A 20246-nucleotide genomic window follows, 5' to 3' on the forward strand; every position below is an offset into this window, starting at 1 on the left:
AGGGTGGTTCTTTTAAGCATTTTCAATCAGAAAAAAAAGTAAAACGCTGCCGTGACTTTCTTTCTTAATCAACTTTCTTGAATATTTCGCAAAAATCAACAATATAACACAAATTTGACATTTAATCAATGAAATTATTGTTCACTTGAATTACACCTGTAAAACGTCCCTGGAAAAGTCCCACTGGCATCTGGACTGTTCCACGAGGAAAAGTCCAGAATGACCTCCTTATCCCAGCTCTCAAGAATTTTGTGGTGCTGTGAGGACCTTAATGGAAACCTATTCGCCATTGTCTTAGTTATAATAGACTAAAGGGTTTCATTTCGGCGAGTTAGAAGGCTAAGAACTCGACTGGGCGTACATCACATTCTAAGAATAAAAAAAACCAAGGTGGTTGTTTTTTTATGTTGGTGTGATAGGGATTATCGTACTGCTGATTGATCCAAGGTTTGTCTTTCATGATGCTCCAGATCTAGGGAAAGACTTTGGTGCGCAGATCCCGTATGTAGACCTTGGCGTTTACCTTCAGGCCCTGATTGAAGATTAAGATGGCATAACTTGACCATCGCTTCTAACAACACCATTAACCATAACTTGCAGTGGGTATTTGCCTATATGATTCTAGAGACATTATAAGGTATTTTTTCCAATCATCTACCAATTATTTATCGAGTTATGCTTCTGGTTTTACAGAAATGTTTCTCATCTGAGAAGAACCAGGCAAGATCTTTCACGGGAGACACCGGTTCACTTTGATTAAAGTCTGGGTTCGGTTGACCCTTTTCTTCCTTTTTTTGACGAAGTTAGAAGCTATCCCTTGCGACATTTATAGCTGTGGTAGGTATCATAAGTCTTCATTGATAACAAAACGAACTGTTGAACGGGACCCTACATCTATACTGTCAGCTATCACATTCATAGTTTGGTCAGGATTCTTCTCTTTTTCCTCGACAAAGCAGGACTTCGTACAATTTTGGCCTCTTATGGGTCACAAGGCTTACAGGGAATCATCGTCAATGGGTCTTCACCATCCTGCTTGACCCGTTTTAGAAATTTTTGGGCAAATGGAGTAATAAGCCTGACCGCTTTAGTATAAAAAGCGTTGTCTATTTTACCTTCTAACTTGTACAAAATACACTAAAGTGCACAACGTTTTTGTTCCTGATTAAAAGAAGATGGGATATGTTATTGCAAGGAAACAGAAAGAGCAACTGATGTGGTAAAGTCACATTTGTACCGGACTTACCCTCTTCAGTTTGTTTTTGTTATAACACCGGTTAGTAGATGAATGGTATGAGGCCAGAGAAAATTGCTAAAATTTAAAAGAACTACCTTTTTATTATATTTTTGTAAAATAAAAATGTATTGTTTTTTTTTCGTGAATATACTGAGATGGAAAGGAAGTCATATACAATTTAGATTGCATAGGTTTACAACCAACATATGTTGGCAATATTGTAAATATCTTCCTTGTTATACGTTAATTATTCTGCCAGATAAAATGTTTTTGTTCTAGATTTCAATTCATTTTCTCTGATAAAAAATACTATATGGAATAGTTTGTACCTTATAGTTTTGAGGATGTAGTCATCTTTTACTTTTAAAAAATTTTTAATCATTAAGGATAAATTTGTTTTGTTTTTTAGTCAATCAATATAATTGGCTGATTATGAATGTCTCTAAAGTTTTGAAATTTTACACTTTTTTAGGAAAAGTGTTTTTTTATTTTAATAAAATTTAAATATCGGGACAACAATTATTATTTACTCCTCTCTTTATGCAAATTTTGAGAGGTTATGAGACATTTTTTTACAATGTTCCGATGAACATTATTGTAGAGCACATAATTAGCTGTCGATTACTATGAGAAACACTGCCCTAGTCGCCACTATGAGCACACAGTGGCGGAAAGAGGATTAACATAGCAGCGCTCCTCCGCGTGGGATTGTCCCAGAAGGCTATCTGGGAGTAGACTGGGGCCTCGAGGAAGACGGCTTACAATGTTTCCATGCGATTAAAGGTCGGAGAGGACCTCCGACACTCTCCAGGAGTAAGCAGGAAACCTTTCGTGTTTTCAACCGCCTGAATCGGCTTTCAACAAAAAAAGACCGATATGTCTTTACCACTAAACACTCTGCTTCAGTGATGATGTTAGATTTGGTTGTATCCAATAAGAAGTTCATGAGTCCCGTGTGGTACCTTTTAGGATACAGGCTAAGGCTGATAAGTGCATCTATATTCTGGGCACCAAAGTTATCTCATGGATCAAATCAATCATTGGCAATTTTCCCTGGATGTTCCAACAAGATGAAGCATCTGCACACATCACATAGAAAATCCAAGAGTCACTCCAGGCCAATATTCACTTCTGGGCAAACGACTTTTGGCCACCGCAGAGATCCGGTTTCAACCCTTTAAACTGTTCCATCTAAGCTCACGAAAAAGTCCAAGAAGCACTTTTTCATTCATATATTGTTTAAACCAATAACACAACTATAAGTGTGCTTAAAAAATAAACAACTTCAAAATAGAAATAAAAACTATACGTGTTAACACTCCTTCTGATAAATAAATTCCTTTCAAATGTTCATTTTGTTCAAATTGAACGTCTAAATGAAGCCAATAAAATATTAAGAACATTGATAAAGATTATTTGTATTTAATTTTTAACATTCATTTAATTTAAAATAGGGTGTCAAGTATCAAAATTAGTACCAACCTGCGTCAATAATTATTTTCCAACTCCATTTAAAACTACCATAATCCTCCAAAAACTAACTATTAATGACTTGGTTAAAAACAGTGTTATAAATAGTGTTGTGCAATTTAGTGCAGGATTAGGACCAGTCCTATTGGTCTATAGAACTGTCGGTCCTATGAACTTTTCCTAAAAATGTGGATGGTTTGTTAAGCCAAATAAAATATAAGAATTAACTATGAAGATATTGCAAAAACAAGGCTGTTTTCATTATAATGCAATAAAAAATAGACATATTATATGTTTACGTAGTATAATTCGTTCTATTACATAAAAGGATAATTAAACAAGGGAAAGATCCTATTCCTATTCTGGTCGTACCGAGTGGTCCATTGAAATCTGAACACTTACTAATTCAATAGTTATTGAAGGATGCGTGATTGAAATTAATTCATATTTCGATATATTAAAGGATAAAAATTAGTGGCAAAACATAACAAAAATTACTAAACTACATTAATGGTTAAGAGAGCTCAAACACACATCTATTTATAGTATTACTTTTGTTGAAGTCTATTGTTAATTAATAAATTATATCTTGTTGAATTTTAGAATGTTTAGATTTTAATATATCCAGCACTTATGTTCTATTCGACCCATATAGTATTTTCCTGCAAAATATGTTATCTTTCTTACAATTAATTTTATGATTATGAATATATTTTGGTAAATTCTGTCTCCTTTTGTCACTCCAGGGACAGCAAACAAAAGTCATTCTTCTTTATAGTTGTTTAAAATCAAGAAATGACATAAAATTTTCCCTACATTTCTAGGTTCAAAGGATTTTTCACACTTTGTAAAGATATCAAGACGTTTATCGAAAGAGATTTAACATTGATACGGCATTTGATAATCTTTCTTCTAAAGATATTCAAACCTTTGGCTTATATTTTTGCAACATAGTTCTTCTTGTAGTTTGATCCCCTTCTTGAAAATCAAAAAGTACTCGTTTTCTGAAAAATTCAATTATTATTTCATGTGTGGATTTACATTTACATGAGATGATAGAAAGGATCATGTCAAAGAATCCTCTATGTAAAGGTTTTATTCCATGTAGGATGAATAAAGCCTTGGCTCTTCATTTTTTGAAACACAAAAGAAGCTCATTTGAAGTGACTGGTCTTTTATTTTCAAATTAATATTCTTTTAATTTATATGTTAATTTGTCTTGATATTTTCCTCAAACTCAAATGTCTTAGAACTATTTGTAAAGCTTGATTAATTGCTTATTCGGTCTTAATGTTAATAGACCAAGCAATAAAAGTAAAAATACAAGAGTTGTTTTTTGATTTAAATATAAAATAATCAAAAGAGAGTAAGGATGCTCAGAACATAAGGGCCTGAAAAATGTTGGTTTTTTCCGTTTAAATCCAGTTCCAATAAACCAATTTGGAGATCACATGTCCATTAATTTTAATCGTGTTTTCCATTCATTTGGATATAATCAGTCTATTTCAAAACATTCAGGTTTTTCTGACCCATCAGGTTCATTTAATAGCTATGTCAATATCATAAAGACTTTATTTTGGACAGCTTTGTAAACTGTATAATATCCCTGGACGTGCACACGGCATGGAGGCGCCCAATAATGACTAGGAGTACTACATGTACTAGTTATTACTTTACACATAGATGTTCCGTTCTCAAGAACTAAATAATAATGATAACAGCCTTTTTGTAAAATCCTGTTTAGGTTGGAACAACAAAAAGTCGTTTCTGCTTGCTTTATAGGCAGGTGCATCATCAGGGGTGAGCTGAAGAGGTTGTAACCCCCCTCTAATCAAAAAATTACATTTTTTTGTGAGCAACTATGGACTTTTTTTAATTTGTTGTCAATATCTATAGATATTTTTTCCAAAAAAAATATTAAAAACCAACCTCTTCCTCCATAAAAAAAAATCCTGAAGACGCCCCTGGTGGACATATTTTATACACTTCTAACTATTACTATCTAGACTTGATCTTGACTTAATATATAGACTATCTTACTATCTTGACTTGACTTAGATAGTGAGCTATAAATGCAGTAAAAAACTTTTTTCAAATAAATAATACGTCTACATTTTGTATGAATCTGTATGTTTGTTGTATGTATATACAATATATATATTAGGGTGTTCTGTAATGACAAAAATCGGGAATTTGGTATCGCCAGATATTTTTATTTTGTATTTTATTCCTTAAACAAAAAAAAACAGTCCTTCACGATCGTGTTCTGGTTTGAAATCTGTAAAATCCCGAAAAAAAAGGAAATTTATGTATATTTTGCAAAACTTGGAGAAACTTGGGAAAGTTATTTGAAATAACGTCCACGACTTCGAATTTAATTATAAATTCAAAAAATAAGCACATTTTCCCTGGCGTGAAATGTCGGAAAGTGTTCTGGATATTTTTTTTTAATGGTCAATTTTATACTTATTGCATTACAAAAATGATTATTTCAGGAATTGCATATAAATAACTTCTTAAAATGGAAATCATGATTGTTTCACATTCATTATGGCGCATATTGGCAAGTCGTTTCGTACGACTCTTCGTAGCAAAGCATCGGTTGGCTAAAAATAAAATAAAACAGTTGTGCCTCATAGTCAAGTTCAATATAAATTTTTTAGTTCCATATCAGATCCAAATTAAAATCGTGTTCATTGTTCCCTATAAAATGAAACAAAATATAATTTGAAGCAATTATTGATTCAATGTTTCTTTTCTTAAGGGTTATCGAAAAAAGGAACTACATATTCATAATAAATCAAAAATATCAAACTCATATAAATATTCTAAAATAAAAATAATTCAACAATAGAAATTAAGCAATAATGAATAAAAGGTCGTATTTTTAAGAGTTTAATTGGAAGTTCTTGAAGCCCAAAATTATAAATTGGTGAAATAGGGTGTCTTATTCGGATACATAAACAACAAAAGTATATTTAGTCATAATATATTTTACATTTGGTATCAAAAAATGAGACTTTAAGTAATAAAAATGAAGAGAAACTTCAAAATACAAGAGCGTAATACGCGGTACTGAAAGATAATATTTATTTATTGGCAGCATATTTGGAACTAAAATACTCATATAATGAGGAAACTTAGTGAAACATTGTTAAAATATTTTTGCAAAATATATGTTTATCTAAATATAAAAATTATGTAACTCGATTTATATCGATATTTTTTTTTTGAAACAACACCAAAATTCCTTTTTTTTCGACACTTAATCTATATTTTCAAATCAAAACACGTCCATGAAGGAACATTTTTTTTGGACGTTTCATAGTTATTTTCTTGTTTAAAGGGGGGAAAAGCCAAATAAAAAATATCTCGCGATACCAAATTTCCAACTGTTGTCCTTTCGATACAGTCTAATATATATACATATATATAATTTGTTAGAAGTCCCTTTTTTGTATCCACCATTCCTTTTATAAATACAAAGCAATTACGTAAAATAAATATACATAAATAAATATTATAGTTTAAATTTATTGCTTCATATACAAACTTTCAAAAAATTTTATCAAAGAGACCAGTTGAAAAATAAAAACACAAAAATGGTATATTTCATGATAGCAGTGTATTCTAGTCGGGAAAGTTAATTGTCATAGATTTAAATTTTTTTTTTTTAAAAGAAGTGCATCAATAATAATAATTCAAAAAACATCATTATTAAAACACATCCATAATTGTAACTATATAACAAACATTAAAACCAAAATAAACACTAGCAATCAAGAGTCCGGATTAGAAAGTCTAAAACTTCTGAGGATTGACTTTAGTAGCTCCTTATGTTGGAGTGATACCGATGGATATAATTTCACTTCTTTTGCCACCGGGATCTAGGACGTGTCATCAGAATTAGGGATTTTCAAGAAAGGGATGGTATATCTAGCAGTGGATGCCATAAAAAGTGCTCGAAATTGGTAAGGATATATTGACTCATAGTATGTAAGCTTTCCAGCAATTAATGCCTTATAGTTTAATAAGCAAAATCAATGGCTGTAGACTTCTTCTTTCTTTGAGATTATTCAAAGAGTATATAAGCTTTGATTAAATTAAAAGGTCCATTTTCCAGACCTTTAATGTTGATGGTGACGAGTCTTCCCAGAATTTTTCTACCATCCGAAAAATATATAAGGGAAGCTAAAATTATTTTTCTCCAAATTTCTCAAAGTCCTACAAAATTTAAATAGGAATCCCAAATTTCGTTTGTTGGTTTAATAAAAGTCCTTTTAAGATCCCAGGGTATAGGAACAATAAAATCTTTTGTCGCTCTTTTTAAAGGGAAGTAAAAACAACCTTCGTTAAAGGGTGTTTGCGCCTTTAGGTCATGAAAGGGGTTTTTTTCACGGCTTCTTCCTCTAATTTCTTTGGAGTGTTAAGATTTCAAAGAAGACAGGCTTCCTAAACATATATCCAGAATATAATTCCCATTGAATAAAGGAACAGCTGACTAAATAATGAGTTGGGCTGCACCCCATACTGGGGAGTGTGCATAAATTTTCTCGTTGGTGAGGTCAGTAACAATCATGATCCTTTGGTAGAATTCGCTGTATAAAACCTGTCTCCTCTATTTAACTTCCGATTTTTTGGACATATCGATAGAAGTTTGTATATATATTTGCGGAATTATATTCACTAGAAGGGCGACTCTGCCTCCAATGAGTGGTTTAGGCCTTTTTATGGGGGTTAAATAGTATTGATGGAAAAGCTTTTTAAGCCACTCTTGTTCCTCTTTCATCACCATCATAGCAAATTGAGACAAAACAGCGGCTTCGTATATAACTAGGGGAACTACTTGTGTGTTATATAGATCAATTCTTCAAAATATGAGCGCCTTGACACTCCCAAATTACGCTCAAGATCTCAATTTTATTTTAACTTGATAACTTCTTACTTTTTGATCCTCACTTGGCTACCAGGCACCCAGAGGAAGAATTGAGGTATTTTACCTTTTGAGCCTTAGGCCAAATCTGTTGTCATACTTTTCCAAGAAATCCAGCAGGGAATTGATTCTTTTAAGAAGCTGTGGCTCTGAATTAGTTTTTACTGTTAAAGTTACGTCATCTGCAATAGCATCGATCAGATGTGGTTTGTCATTAAAATAAACACCAAACCTACTGTACATACTTTCTTAAAATATATATAATTAATTCTTCTATGGATGCAATGAATCAAAGAGGCGCGGTCGGGCAACGAAATAGTAGATGAACCATTATTTAAAAGTGCCCTTACATGATTAAAAAACTGTTTGGGGAGAAGTATCTTAATAGCTATAAAAATATAACAATGATCTATCGAATCGAATGCCTTGCTAACGTCAACTCCGATCATAGTTCTTTATTTTTTTTTAATACTGACTGACTCGATAGCTTCTTGGATGTTTTGTGACACATCCGAAATTTTCCTTTTCTTCAAGAAGCCTTTCTGAGCCATTCCAATATTTTTATTTAATATGGGCTCCATTTGCACAGACAAAACACCCTATAAAATTATGTAAGAGGCATTCAATACTGTAATATGCCTCCAGTGATTGAAGTCCGTTCCATCTCCTTTTTTAAGAGTCAAAACTATTCTTCCTTTTATGAATGATCCAGACATTTTACCCATCTTTTCCATCATACACCCCAAACTTTACAGAAAGGGCGTAATTTCATATGGCCATATGGTAAAAACCTCTCTAGAACCTCCATCTGGCCAGGCGCTTTGTTAGCTTTAAACTTTTTCATGACTCAATTCTTAATATGATCTATTGAATAAATGTTATCATTTAGGCCATATCCACGCCTTTTAGGAGGCAAAATCCTCTCAGTTTGGACTACTGATTGAAAATCCAAATGAAAATACTCTAAAATATATTTTGGGATATTCTTCACATTGCCATTAGAAATAATCTTTTTTATCCCAGGAGCAGAGTACTTTTTTTTGTCTGGACAAATTATTATGTCTTCTCATAGAATTACTCTCATTCATAACTTTGTCATTCATCTCCTTTTTGACTATTTATGCTATTCTAAATTAATTAACAGTATGTACATGCTGTAAAGGTTACAGTAAATAAAGAGGCAGAATTATGTAAAAAGAAAGTATTTTTTTAATGTCCATATTAAAATCATTGTATAATAGTTCCATCTGTGATTCTGGCCTTTTTTCTATTAAGAGAATATAGAAGCTACATCTCTTTATTCACATTGATAGATTTAGTGTTATGTATTGTCTTTTATTAACATCTATCTCAGGATTTAGGGATTTGTTTTAAATAGATAGTAATGTACCTTTTTATTAGTTTGTGTCTACGTGTTTATATATTTTAGTAGTGTGTCTATGTACATCCTTTGAGTATTAATCCCTTACAGAATATATATATTCTGTGTATGATTGTACCACCAATCTACAGGTCTTCTTATTGGCTTTGCTCCGGTCTATTACTTCCGTCTGTTGGTAGTGTTCGCAGTACACTAAGTTTAGAAATAAAGCCTTGTTTGACTTGTGTTTGATCACATTATCCCATTTAAAGGAACAGTAATAAAAGACGATAAAAAACATAGAACCCTTCAGATGTGATATCATATTACTTTTGATGTTAATATACTCTTAAATAATAGTCTTAAAATTAGTAACAGAGAAATATAGTGCCTTTATTCTTTGTTAATCGATTAAAAATATCAAAATGTAAAGTTCAAGTCCATTTGTTTCTTCGTATCAAAAACTAAGGAGGATTCAATCCAGCCATTTAACTTACTATATATATAAAGGGTTCTTAATCAGGGGCCCTTCAAAAAAAATTCGGTTAGGAAAAAAATCAAACCCTACTTTTTTTCTTTTTGTGACATTTAGAAACTTTATTAGTATACATTTTATCATGGAGCGGTATACACATGATCAGCGATTGCAAATCATCCAAAAAAATTATCAAAATAGTCGTAAATTAATATAAATGGAAACCGCTATTGTACCATTATAACTGATTATTTTTTGTCCAAATTGCAAGGTATGTACTTGGAGCAGATGTGGTTTCAACAAAACGATGCCACTTGTCACACAGCCAAACATTACAATCGATTTATTGCAAAGAAAATTTGATGAGTGCGTGATTTCGAGAAATGGACCAGTTGATTTGCCCCCCCCCCCCTCCCCGATCGTGCGATTTAACGTCTTCAAATTATTCTGTTAGAGGTCAAATGAGGTCATTGGTCTACACCAATAAGCCAACGACGTGAGAAAAGCTCAGAGAAAATATCAAACACAAAATAGCTTCAAAATCCGTCAATTTATTGGAAAAAGCAGTGGGAAATTGGATTCTGCGATTAGTCCTCTGTTAACGTGCGCGTGGTGATCACGCTAGAGAAATCGATTTTCATGCAGAAATGTACATTTTTATAATTTGTACTGAATAAATAAATTTGGCAAAAATCTTTAACTGTTTGATTTTTTTTTTTTTTAAAGTTGAAGAGTTTCTAATGAAAAACCATATAAATTTAGACATTAAAGAATACAGTAGATAACATTTTTAGATATTGTAACTTTTGCCAGAAATTTGAATATAATATTCCCAATCAACCGAAATAAGTACATGAAATATTAGACTGTGTGTTATATGATGTAAAAAAAATAGACACAACAAAAGTCAAGAAAGTGAGAAAATTCAACTTTATTTGTTTATCTCATATATAAGAGTACATCCAACCACATATTTCATAGATATATATGAGTAGTCAATTACAGGTTTTGTATTCAAATTTGTAGGATATTTTATGATACCCAAACATTTTAGCTATAGCTAAGGAGTTTATTTGATTGATGAGGCTGATATTGAACCCAATACGCTCTTTTAAATAAAATCGTCTAATTTCTCATTATTTATTGTGACGACCATTTTTTGCTACTCTAACTACAATTTGTGACGCACACAAAGAGCTAGTACGAATAAATTATTCATTTAAATTTATGATAATTCGTCAACGAATACAAATATAATCCACACTCAATTTTGAGAACAATCATTCTATTTTACTTTTGTGTTGACGACCAAGATTTCTCCCTTTCTTGAATTTTTATTAAGTATTGTTCTTGTGTTATATATATATATATATATATAATAATACAAATATAATTGTACATAGCGTGATTAAGCAACTTTTATTATTAATTATACATACATATTTCAAAAGGTACGGAACTAGGGGTTGGAGTTATAATCCAAGTATAAATACTCAATTGATATACTTTATAAACCAACAATTATTTCTCAAAATGTCCTCCTCCTGCGGCCTAAGAGGAATCAACATTGTGTTGGGGGACCTTGCAGGTCTTGTTCTCCACGAAGTACTATGTTTCATTGTCCGCGTTGCGAGCAGTCAGGTGATGAGGGGAGCACACGTTTGGAGTTGGTAATCGGTGAAGTTTTCCTTGCACCAAGCATGAGTTTTTATGGCCAGATATTGAGTCTTGTTGCCAACAGCGACGCCCTTCAGATTAGTCGGCATCCAACCAGGGCTTCACGCCTTTTTTTTTCTTACCGATATTTCGGGCCATACTGTCGACCAAAATTTAATCCTTTTTAAAATCATTCACTGATTTTTTTATTTCAATATATCAACCTTTTTTCTTTTTTTTGGTCTCAATATATGAACCGATTTTCTACAAATCCTGATTTATAAGTTATAAAAGATTTGATTTATGCAAAAAATTATATATAAAACTAAATATCAAGGGTTGAGTGCAAAATTTTAGTAGCTCAAAAATTAGTATTTTTATCTATAGCTTATCTTAGAAGTCTAATATTCAATTTGGATACTTCAAAACAGCCAAATTCATACTCTTTAAATAAATTTCTCAAATTATTTTTGTTGTAAAAATTGAAACACGTCATTATTTATTATGAAAGAACGGAGTTTCTTTGCGTAATTCTATAAAATATAAATTAGAGTTACGACAATAAGGCACTCAGCCCACGATATGATATGATAGCAGGTCAATGTTCTCAATTTTGAAGCACAGCTGATTTATCTACAGCATCGATCTAAGCCGAATTTTAAATTATACTTATAGAGAATGAACTTTTTTTTAAGACCAAATAGTTCGGTCCACTAAGAATCATATCAGTCTCAGACGGATCGTGGGATTTCATAGGGGAATACATATACGAGGTGTGTTCAAAAAGGAAGATGACTTTTCAAATTTTGCGGCCAAGGTACATTTAGTATGCTTGATTTATTTTTATTACAGCATACTCGCCAAGAACATATATTTACTATTCAGCTACATTTTTGGTTAGTTTGTTTGTGAGAGGCAAAATGTTTAGATATATTTTACGTGTTTGGCGATTTTTTGCTATTGAAAAACATGGAACAATGAATTTGCATCAAATTTTGTGTAAAAAATTAGAGTAAGTGATCCAAAAAACATAAAATGTTGACAATGGTATATGGTGAAACTGTTCTGAGAAAGAAAAAATGTTAACAAGTGGTACTAACTCTTTGAAATTGACCAGTAATATACCAATGACGAGCCTCGCTTTGGACTCCCAAGTACGTCAACAATAGATAAAACGTTGAAGCAGTGAAGAAAATTCTTTTCAAAAACCGTCAAATCACTATCAGAGAAGTGACTGAGTATATTGACATATCGGTTGGCTCGTGCCATAAATAATATTCGAACATTTGGGATGAGATGAGTGTCAGCGAAGTTTGTTACGAAACTACATAAATTCGACCAAAGGAATCGTTGCATTTTTTAGCCAAAAAAAAACCAAAATCATTTCTCAGCCACTATTTTAACTGGATTTGGTCACATGTGAATATTTTCATCTTCTCAAAACAGAAGACTCCTATGAAAGGACGGAGATTTGCAACGATATTTATTTTAAATATATATTTTATACTGTATCTTATTTTTTAAAGGTATTATCTATGTAGAATATCATGACAATGTCATTTTCTTTTGTCGCATTCATCCGTAATTTTTCTTTTCGTATAGAAAAAGTTAAAATAATTTATCGAACAGTTTTAGAATAACATAAATATTATTCTGTATTTATTTTAGCTGTCTGAAGTCTTAGGCTTTTAAAAATTGTATTCCATTTGCAAGGGAATACACTTTAAATATGGGCATACACATGTAAATTGCTTATGAAGGCAATTTTTTCTCTCTACTCTATCTACCTACCTACAACAGCTGTCGGTGTGTGCCGAGAAATTTAATTTATTGTTGTTTTTTGTATTTGCATATGTAGGTATTTACTGAACATTTACTCATTAAACTAGAACGACTTTTATTTAATTAAAATGCAGCACACATCCCTTGTACGAAATTAAATATCTCACATATACATTTTTGACCTCATTTTTTGTAGCTTTACATATAACATCGATTTTTATTTTAGAAGTATAGACTTTTTTTTTTTTGCTCATAGCTTTTTGATTTTGAATAAATTTTGAAAACGAAGTTATGTATATGTTTTTTTGCTTTTTTGGGAGGCCAGCTATTTTTTTATTTTTTTTACAAACTCTATTATATTTATTTATACAGATAGCATAATTCAAGCTATATATAAATATCATGTCCTTACTACATACAATGAGTTATTGTTGTAATTTTGTGTACTTTTTTTAATCAACTTACAGCTATAGAAAGTAATAATTTTTGCAATCGAATAATAAATGGGTTTTGTACATTATTTTTGCAAGTACATACTACACATAATGATCATCTCTTATTTCATTCTTTTAGGTCATTGCATATGATTCTCCAAGGGGGGGAGTTAGTGTTGTAACGGAGAAAGGAGATATCACGACTAGTCATCTTTTGGTTCAAAGGGCAATGAGTACTGACTCAGGGATATATCGCTGCGTTCCAATCAATTCTGTGGAAGCCTCTCTCAATCTTCATATTCTTGCTGGTATGTTATAATTTTATAAATATTCTTATCACGGTGTCTAACATCAAAGTATACTCTCTTTTTTTTATGAGTCACTTTTTCTAAACTCTTCCTCCATAATTGACGGTTGGCCGGGAATAGTTTGCATACTTTGTGCACACAGCTTTAAACAGATCTAGTTCTTAAATCAGATATCATGATGAAAAATATACCATACATGAGTCGCAATGATTCCTCCAATCTCTTCCTGAAAGCTTGTCAGTCCAGTTTTCATGGGTAGATTTTATTTATGCAGCAATATTTGGCTTCAATATACTTTCAAAGGCATAATCCAAGGGAGTTTGCCTCTGGCAAGTATAGTGGATACAAGGTCAGAAATTTCCCGTTTTATCTTGGAAAGTTGCAACAATGGAGATGGCATTGCTTAGTCTTGTCAGTCAGCAAAGGCCTCTCCAGCCTCACCAGGCTCTTTCCCATAAGTCATTAACAGTGTTCTATAAGGTGGACCCAGCAACGCATGATTCGTATAAAATTTTTGATTAACGTCTGCATATGACATAATAGAACAAGTACTTCAAAGGATCTTCTAATTTTTGAGTCTTCCCCCTATAGAAAAATTATGTTTCCGCTTGCAACCTCTTTGAACCTCATTTAATAAATGTGCAATTTGTTTTTGTCGACCCAATTCCATATGCAATACGCTGTTCTAAGAGAAAACTTAATTTTCGGATTCTGAATTCAATGCGAATCTGAAACTTTTTATTTTTAATGTAGGTACACATAATCATAACTTATGCTCACTATGTCGGCCATTTTAGATTTTCTTTTCTTCTGCTTTTTATTTGACAGATTGCTTCTTTCAGCGTTTGTGTACGTCATTGGATATCTTATGTATGTACGTTGAGCTCTATCCCACACAAGCAAATTCGATGATGGTGTTCCTCCGAATCTCCTCCATCATAAATGCTTGTTTTAAATTAAAAGCTGCGCAACTAACTTATACTAAGGCTCAGCTTCTCGCCTTAAAATTGAAATAATCGAGTGAATTTTTTTTCCTTATTGTTCAGTATGTAAATAAATATGGTCCGTATTCACCTGAACGACGCTGTAGTTTTAAATAGTTCCTGTAAAAAAAAAAGAATAAAAGGCCTTAAACTTAAAGACATACGCTAAAAACAAAGCTTGTTTATTTTTCTTTCAGCTTTTTCATATTCATCGTTGGGGTAGATCATCAGTAGAGGTGCCAAAAAATATGTCCTAGAAAGTGAATGGGGCTTTTTATATTTGTTAATCCGAACAGGCTTTTTATATTTTGTAATCCGAACAGGCTTTTCTAATTTTCCAAAGCTGTTGTCTTTAATTTTTAATTCTTGAGAAGGGAACATAGAAGTATAGAGTAATAACTAGTGCTTGTGCTCATGAAATACGGTTAGCAACACATAGGGTTTGTATAGGAGTTATAAGTCCTTGTTAGATTTGGATTTGAATTGAGGATCAACATTTCAGTAATTTCATTCTATATCTCCTTGCTTTATATGGAGTGGGATTTGTGTTTGAATGACTTCCTCTCAGATCTGCTTGCAGCTGAAATAATATAACGAAGTGATAGCTGAGCTGCTTTCATCCCCCTTCAAATGGTCATAATTACCAAGGACATTTTTTGTGTATTTTTTCTTACATAACGCCAGGAGATGTTTTACGAATCACTGATCCTCAGTAGTATAATTAATATGATAATGGAAGACTAAGCGTCTTTTTGAAGTTGCAACCTGAAAATAAGGTTTTCAATATCCAAATCTGTCATTATTATATTATTCTTGGAGTAAGAGCTTCAAGTATCAAGTACGAAAAAGACGAAGAGTAACACTAAGGATTCGTTGTTGAGTTATATGTGTAAGTCCTTGTTCAACTTGGAGTAGAATTAAGGATTAAAATCGGAGTAAATCCTGCTTATATCATTACTAGATACGAAGTGGGATTTGTGTTTATTTACTTCATCACACAGCTGATCACTGATAATTTAATGAAATGTAATTACGGCTAATATGTTCTTCTCCCAAACATTCTTCGAGTTGCAGGCTGAAAATCATAATATACGGAGTCCTTAAATGGTGTGTACCAACTTCATTTCTTAGGAGTTTTATAAATAATGAAATCTCTTAGTTTTGAAATTTTTGAACCCTTCGTTAATGAACTGGGATTTTCTGCACCCCAAATTTGACAAAATTGCTTTAAACTTGTTTCAAACATATTTCATTGCTCAAAACAGCATTAATATACTTCTGAAACATTTTTGAGGGTAAATCCAACTTTTTTTTGTTGCAAACATGTATTTTCTGGGAAATATTTGCAAAGATTGCAAATTTTAATCAAGATTTGGCAAATTTGATTAATTTGTTGACTTTTAAGTCGTTCTTTTTATTTGTTTATTTCTTCTTCTTTTTTTTAATTTAAGATATACGCATTGCTACAAATATAATATCAACTGTTATTCCATATATCCAAATCAATCCCATTAAAGTTAATGAATACACTTTTAGTATTTGAGTCTATGTCAACTGTATATCAACAAATAAGATTCTGTTAATATTTAGGTTAACGTTTAATCCAAGTGTATTAAATACGTGAAAAAAAAGGATGTTCACTAATGGAGGAATAAATGTTTTTATGAAAATAAAGCTTTCAAATCAATAACTAACAGCATTAGGAATTTGATACCCCCAAAGAATGAAAGTTTATTGCTTGGGTACTCGTATGCGTGGTGTAAATACAATATACATAATAAAAAGCCTTTCTTTTTTATTTCATTCGAATCAATAAAATGTGTACTTATGTAAAATTGTGGAAAATATTTTTTGAAATAGTCTTCGATGTGTGCTATAGGTTAAATCAAACATGTTCCAAAAACAGAGAAATATTATATTTCCCTAAAGGTAAATAAACGTGATGAATGGTTTTATGGTACACCAATCCCAGAAATGTAAACATGGGTAATAAGGTTTGTTGAGTAAAATAGGCTTCCTATGTATGTCCATATATCCATACAAAATTATAGAGTGGAATCATATTATGTTATACAAACATACAAATACGTAGATAAAAAATCATATTTCATCTACCTAGGTGGTATATGTATATATATGCATGAAAAGGAAACTCAATTATGAGCTTACATATTTATTTTTAGGACTTGTAGGGATCAAAAACTGGGAGAAGAGAAAATAATTGGTTTTGTTTTTAGAAAAAGATAAGTGAAGTCTAAAGATAGTGTGTTTCAGAAAATCGTTGAACAATTTTGCTCAAAAACAAGATAACTGCAGTGCGAAAAACCCAATAAGGAAAGGCACAAATTTTGTTTTGAATATGAGTTTTCTATTAGCCTAGAGTTTGAGGATATTTAAATTTGCAATTTAACACTCTCATTCAGAATCATAGCCTCAATCTTAGAACAGGTATCGCAAATGAAGTCCACGGATATGATCCACAGATACCTTGAGAAGCTCATATTTGGGTGGGATGTGATGCAATCCTTTCTCTCAAAATTGATCTTGATCAAATATTTCAGGTGGTTAAATTCTGAGGAGGAATGGGCACATTAACTAGGGTCAGTGACTTGATTTATTCAGTCCCGCTCATGACAAGGATACCAATACATTCAAGGATAAGTTATTCCAAGACAATACCAATTCGTTCAGGGATTAAGATATTGGTATTGAGACAAGGATTAATCTCAAGAACCACTTATCTAATATTGAGGTGGGCTTTCATAAGATGGAAATTGAAGGTATGTACACTCATTGCATCACATTTGAAGTTTTAAGATGCAATGGACTTTCTTCGTTACAACTCGGGTAGATAATGTACCGTGAAATTTTTTCCAATGCTTTTCATCCAGACAAATGTTGAACCATTCTATTTATGGTATGGACCGCTCCAACATTCCTGATATGCTGGTAATTTGATTGAACAATGGATCATCATTACAAATGGGAAGCGTATTTGGCGTGTAAAAGTTCAATCTTCCTCTTGATGACATCAAAAATGATACGGTAACCATGGAAGTCAGCTATGAATCTAATGGCTATCATACCCTTGTTGTTATGAAGAACGAAAACAATAATAAGAAACAGCTTGATCAAGGATTTTTTTTATGTTAATTATACAGGGTGTCAATTCACTTTTGTTTTGACGTTTTCTTTCCACGCTTAAAAAAATGCGCATTTTTACAACTCATTAAATCCATTTTTAATTCTACCCAGCATGGGTCTTCCAAAAATTCCCCTTAATCTATTAACAATTACCATCCTCCCTCGACCAAAACAACAACGTTTACAAATTACACAATTATAAACACCGGTTCAAGCTGTCCACTTTAATTCCAAATATGGAATCAGTCCCTCACACCAAAGACGTTCATTCTTTTGAATCCACTCTTTTACCTAATAGTAATTAAATGCAATCTGATGAATTGTTCAAATATACTCGTACATGTTGATTGATTAAACAAATATGTTATAAGTATTAATATTATTTTGCTCCGAATGAATGAGTAAAGCTTGATGAATACAATTGCGAAATAGTTTTTCAATTCATTAAGAGCGGAAAAGCTTTTTTTTCTTAAAAAAATAAAATGTAGATTTTGCATTTACAGAGCATAAGTATTTAAACAAGTTTTGTTTTACCTGTAAATTCTTTAACCAGAGTTTTTTTCAACTGAATGTTGTGTTTTCGTGTCAGCCAAGGCATTAAAAAACAACATTTATTCAATATGTTTTCTCCTTCAGTATTTATATGAAGGTGCACTGGCGCAAAGTGATCAACGATTTATATTCGCCCAGAAACATCAAGAAGGATATCATCTACGTCCCAAAGTACGACAGAAAGAAGATTTAAAAGATTGTGAAACGGCTTCCAGGTGACAGGAAAATCCCATATGCTCAGTGCAGTCCCTACAAGGCCAAAAAGCGTACTTCAAAAAATAATGGCGGCCATATCGAATAGAAAGTGTCCAGAAGTAGTGGAAATTATTATTTTAAAAGTATTTGTAAAAAAAATTGTTGAAAAAATAAAATAATGGAGCTTTAAAGTTTCGTCTAAAAACTTTTCCAACCCTCTGTTCACTGTACAGCATCGACAAGTCCGTACATTAATGGTGTAATATACGCTAATTAATATAATAGTATATATTAGTCGGCTATAGGATAAAATGTCGAATTACAAAATATGGAAGGAGGGACTGAATACTATATAAAACTGAAAAAATATGTTAGAAACTACACCACTGAGGCTGCTTCATTAACTTTCATGGACTACTTATAATATCCCAAAATACAGCCCAGCCCAAGGGTTATGCAGGACACATGCTGGGCTACATGGCACTTTAAAATCCACTACTTTCGCTTGAATAACCATCAAGGCTACTTCTGATATCCATAAATACACCCCATTCTCATAGGTTTTTCATGATACCCACGGGTTACCAGGCAAAACTGTGAGTCCACAAAATATTGGCTTTGTCCTGGTTGGTATCAACTAAAGAATTTCTGGGCAGACCAATAACTGTAATACTGGGTGCAGATTTTCAATCTTGACAAAAAGTTACCCATCCTTTTTTAAAGTATTTCCTGACAATTACTTATTTATTTCAAAAAATTTGAAATACATAAATTCCTTAATGAATAAGCTGCAGTATTTATTAATTGCATTTTTCTCTCGAGTCTAACATGAGCACGGAAAGAGACATCTTAAATAAGATCGCGGCACTCCATTGTTCGGGGATGAGTGCTACACAGAATGATTGCCAAGTGGTTGTGTCCAGGGCCCCTTTTATCTGCAGCCCTTAGGAGGATAATATGCGGAGTTCGGATGGTGTGGCCTGGAGGGACTTTAGCCCTCAGCCAAATTAGGGATGTTTTTCTTTTTACTAGAAAATATAATTTTTTTTTTTTTTTAATTTAATATTAGTTGTTTTTTTTCAAATAAGATTCTATTATTTAATTTCTTAAACTTTTAAAAATAACAATAATCCTACAAATATGCTTAATTGAACTAGCATTCATGTTGAATTTGGGTGATTACCACGAACGAACATATGCACACAAATATCACAGAGTGTACACATTTCACCTGGATCTTTGGTTACAGAATTAATAGTTTTTATTTTATATATTTTCATGATAAATTCCTTTTTTTACAAATAAATTATACTACTGACTGTTCACAGTTAACTTCATTTAATTTGTATTATGATATTAGACTCCTAATTTTTTTATACAAGTCTATAAATTAGAAATTATATGTGCGTAGGTAATTTTTCATTGAGTTGTCAAGCAAACGAGAAATTGCATTAGCTATCAAATAAGACTGATCACCTATCAAGTAAAAATAAGTCATTATTATTATCTTTGTTCTAAATAATACATTTTCTAAATCAACAGAAAAATTTAACTTACGTAATTACAGACAACTATTAACATGTTTTGAGTAAAAAGTCAAAAACGAAACGATACTTCCAAGTTTAATTAAAATACGGTTAACGATACAAAAGGAAAAACATAAAAGAAAAAGCAGCTGAGGCAGAGATCTTAAAGTAAATCAGATCAAGGAAAGAGG

At 31.9% G+C, this 20246-nt stretch overlaps 1 protein-coding gene across 2 annotated transcripts in view; it reads left to right on the forward strand.

Moving 5' to 3' along the window:
- LOC121129488 (lachesin) overlaps positions 1 to 20246 on the forward strand; it is a 250939-nt gene that overhangs the window by 213772 nt on the left and 16921 nt on the right. For both annotated transcript variants that reach the window (XM_040725213.2, XM_071893404.1), the window contains one exon: positions 13487 to 13655. In XM_040725213.2, the coding sequence (XP_040581147.2) occupies positions 13487 to 13655 (169 nt within the window). The remainder of the gene's footprint in view (positions 1 to 13486; positions 13656 to 20246) is intronic.

The sequence above is a fragment of the Lepeophtheirus salmonis genome, chromosome 14 (assembly GCF_016086655.4).
Source record: "Lepeophtheirus salmonis chromosome 14, UVic_Lsal_1.4, whole genome shotgun sequence".
NCBI classification, from domain to species: Eukaryota; Metazoa; Arthropoda; class Copepoda; order Siphonostomatoida; family Caligidae; genus Lepeophtheirus; species Lepeophtheirus salmonis.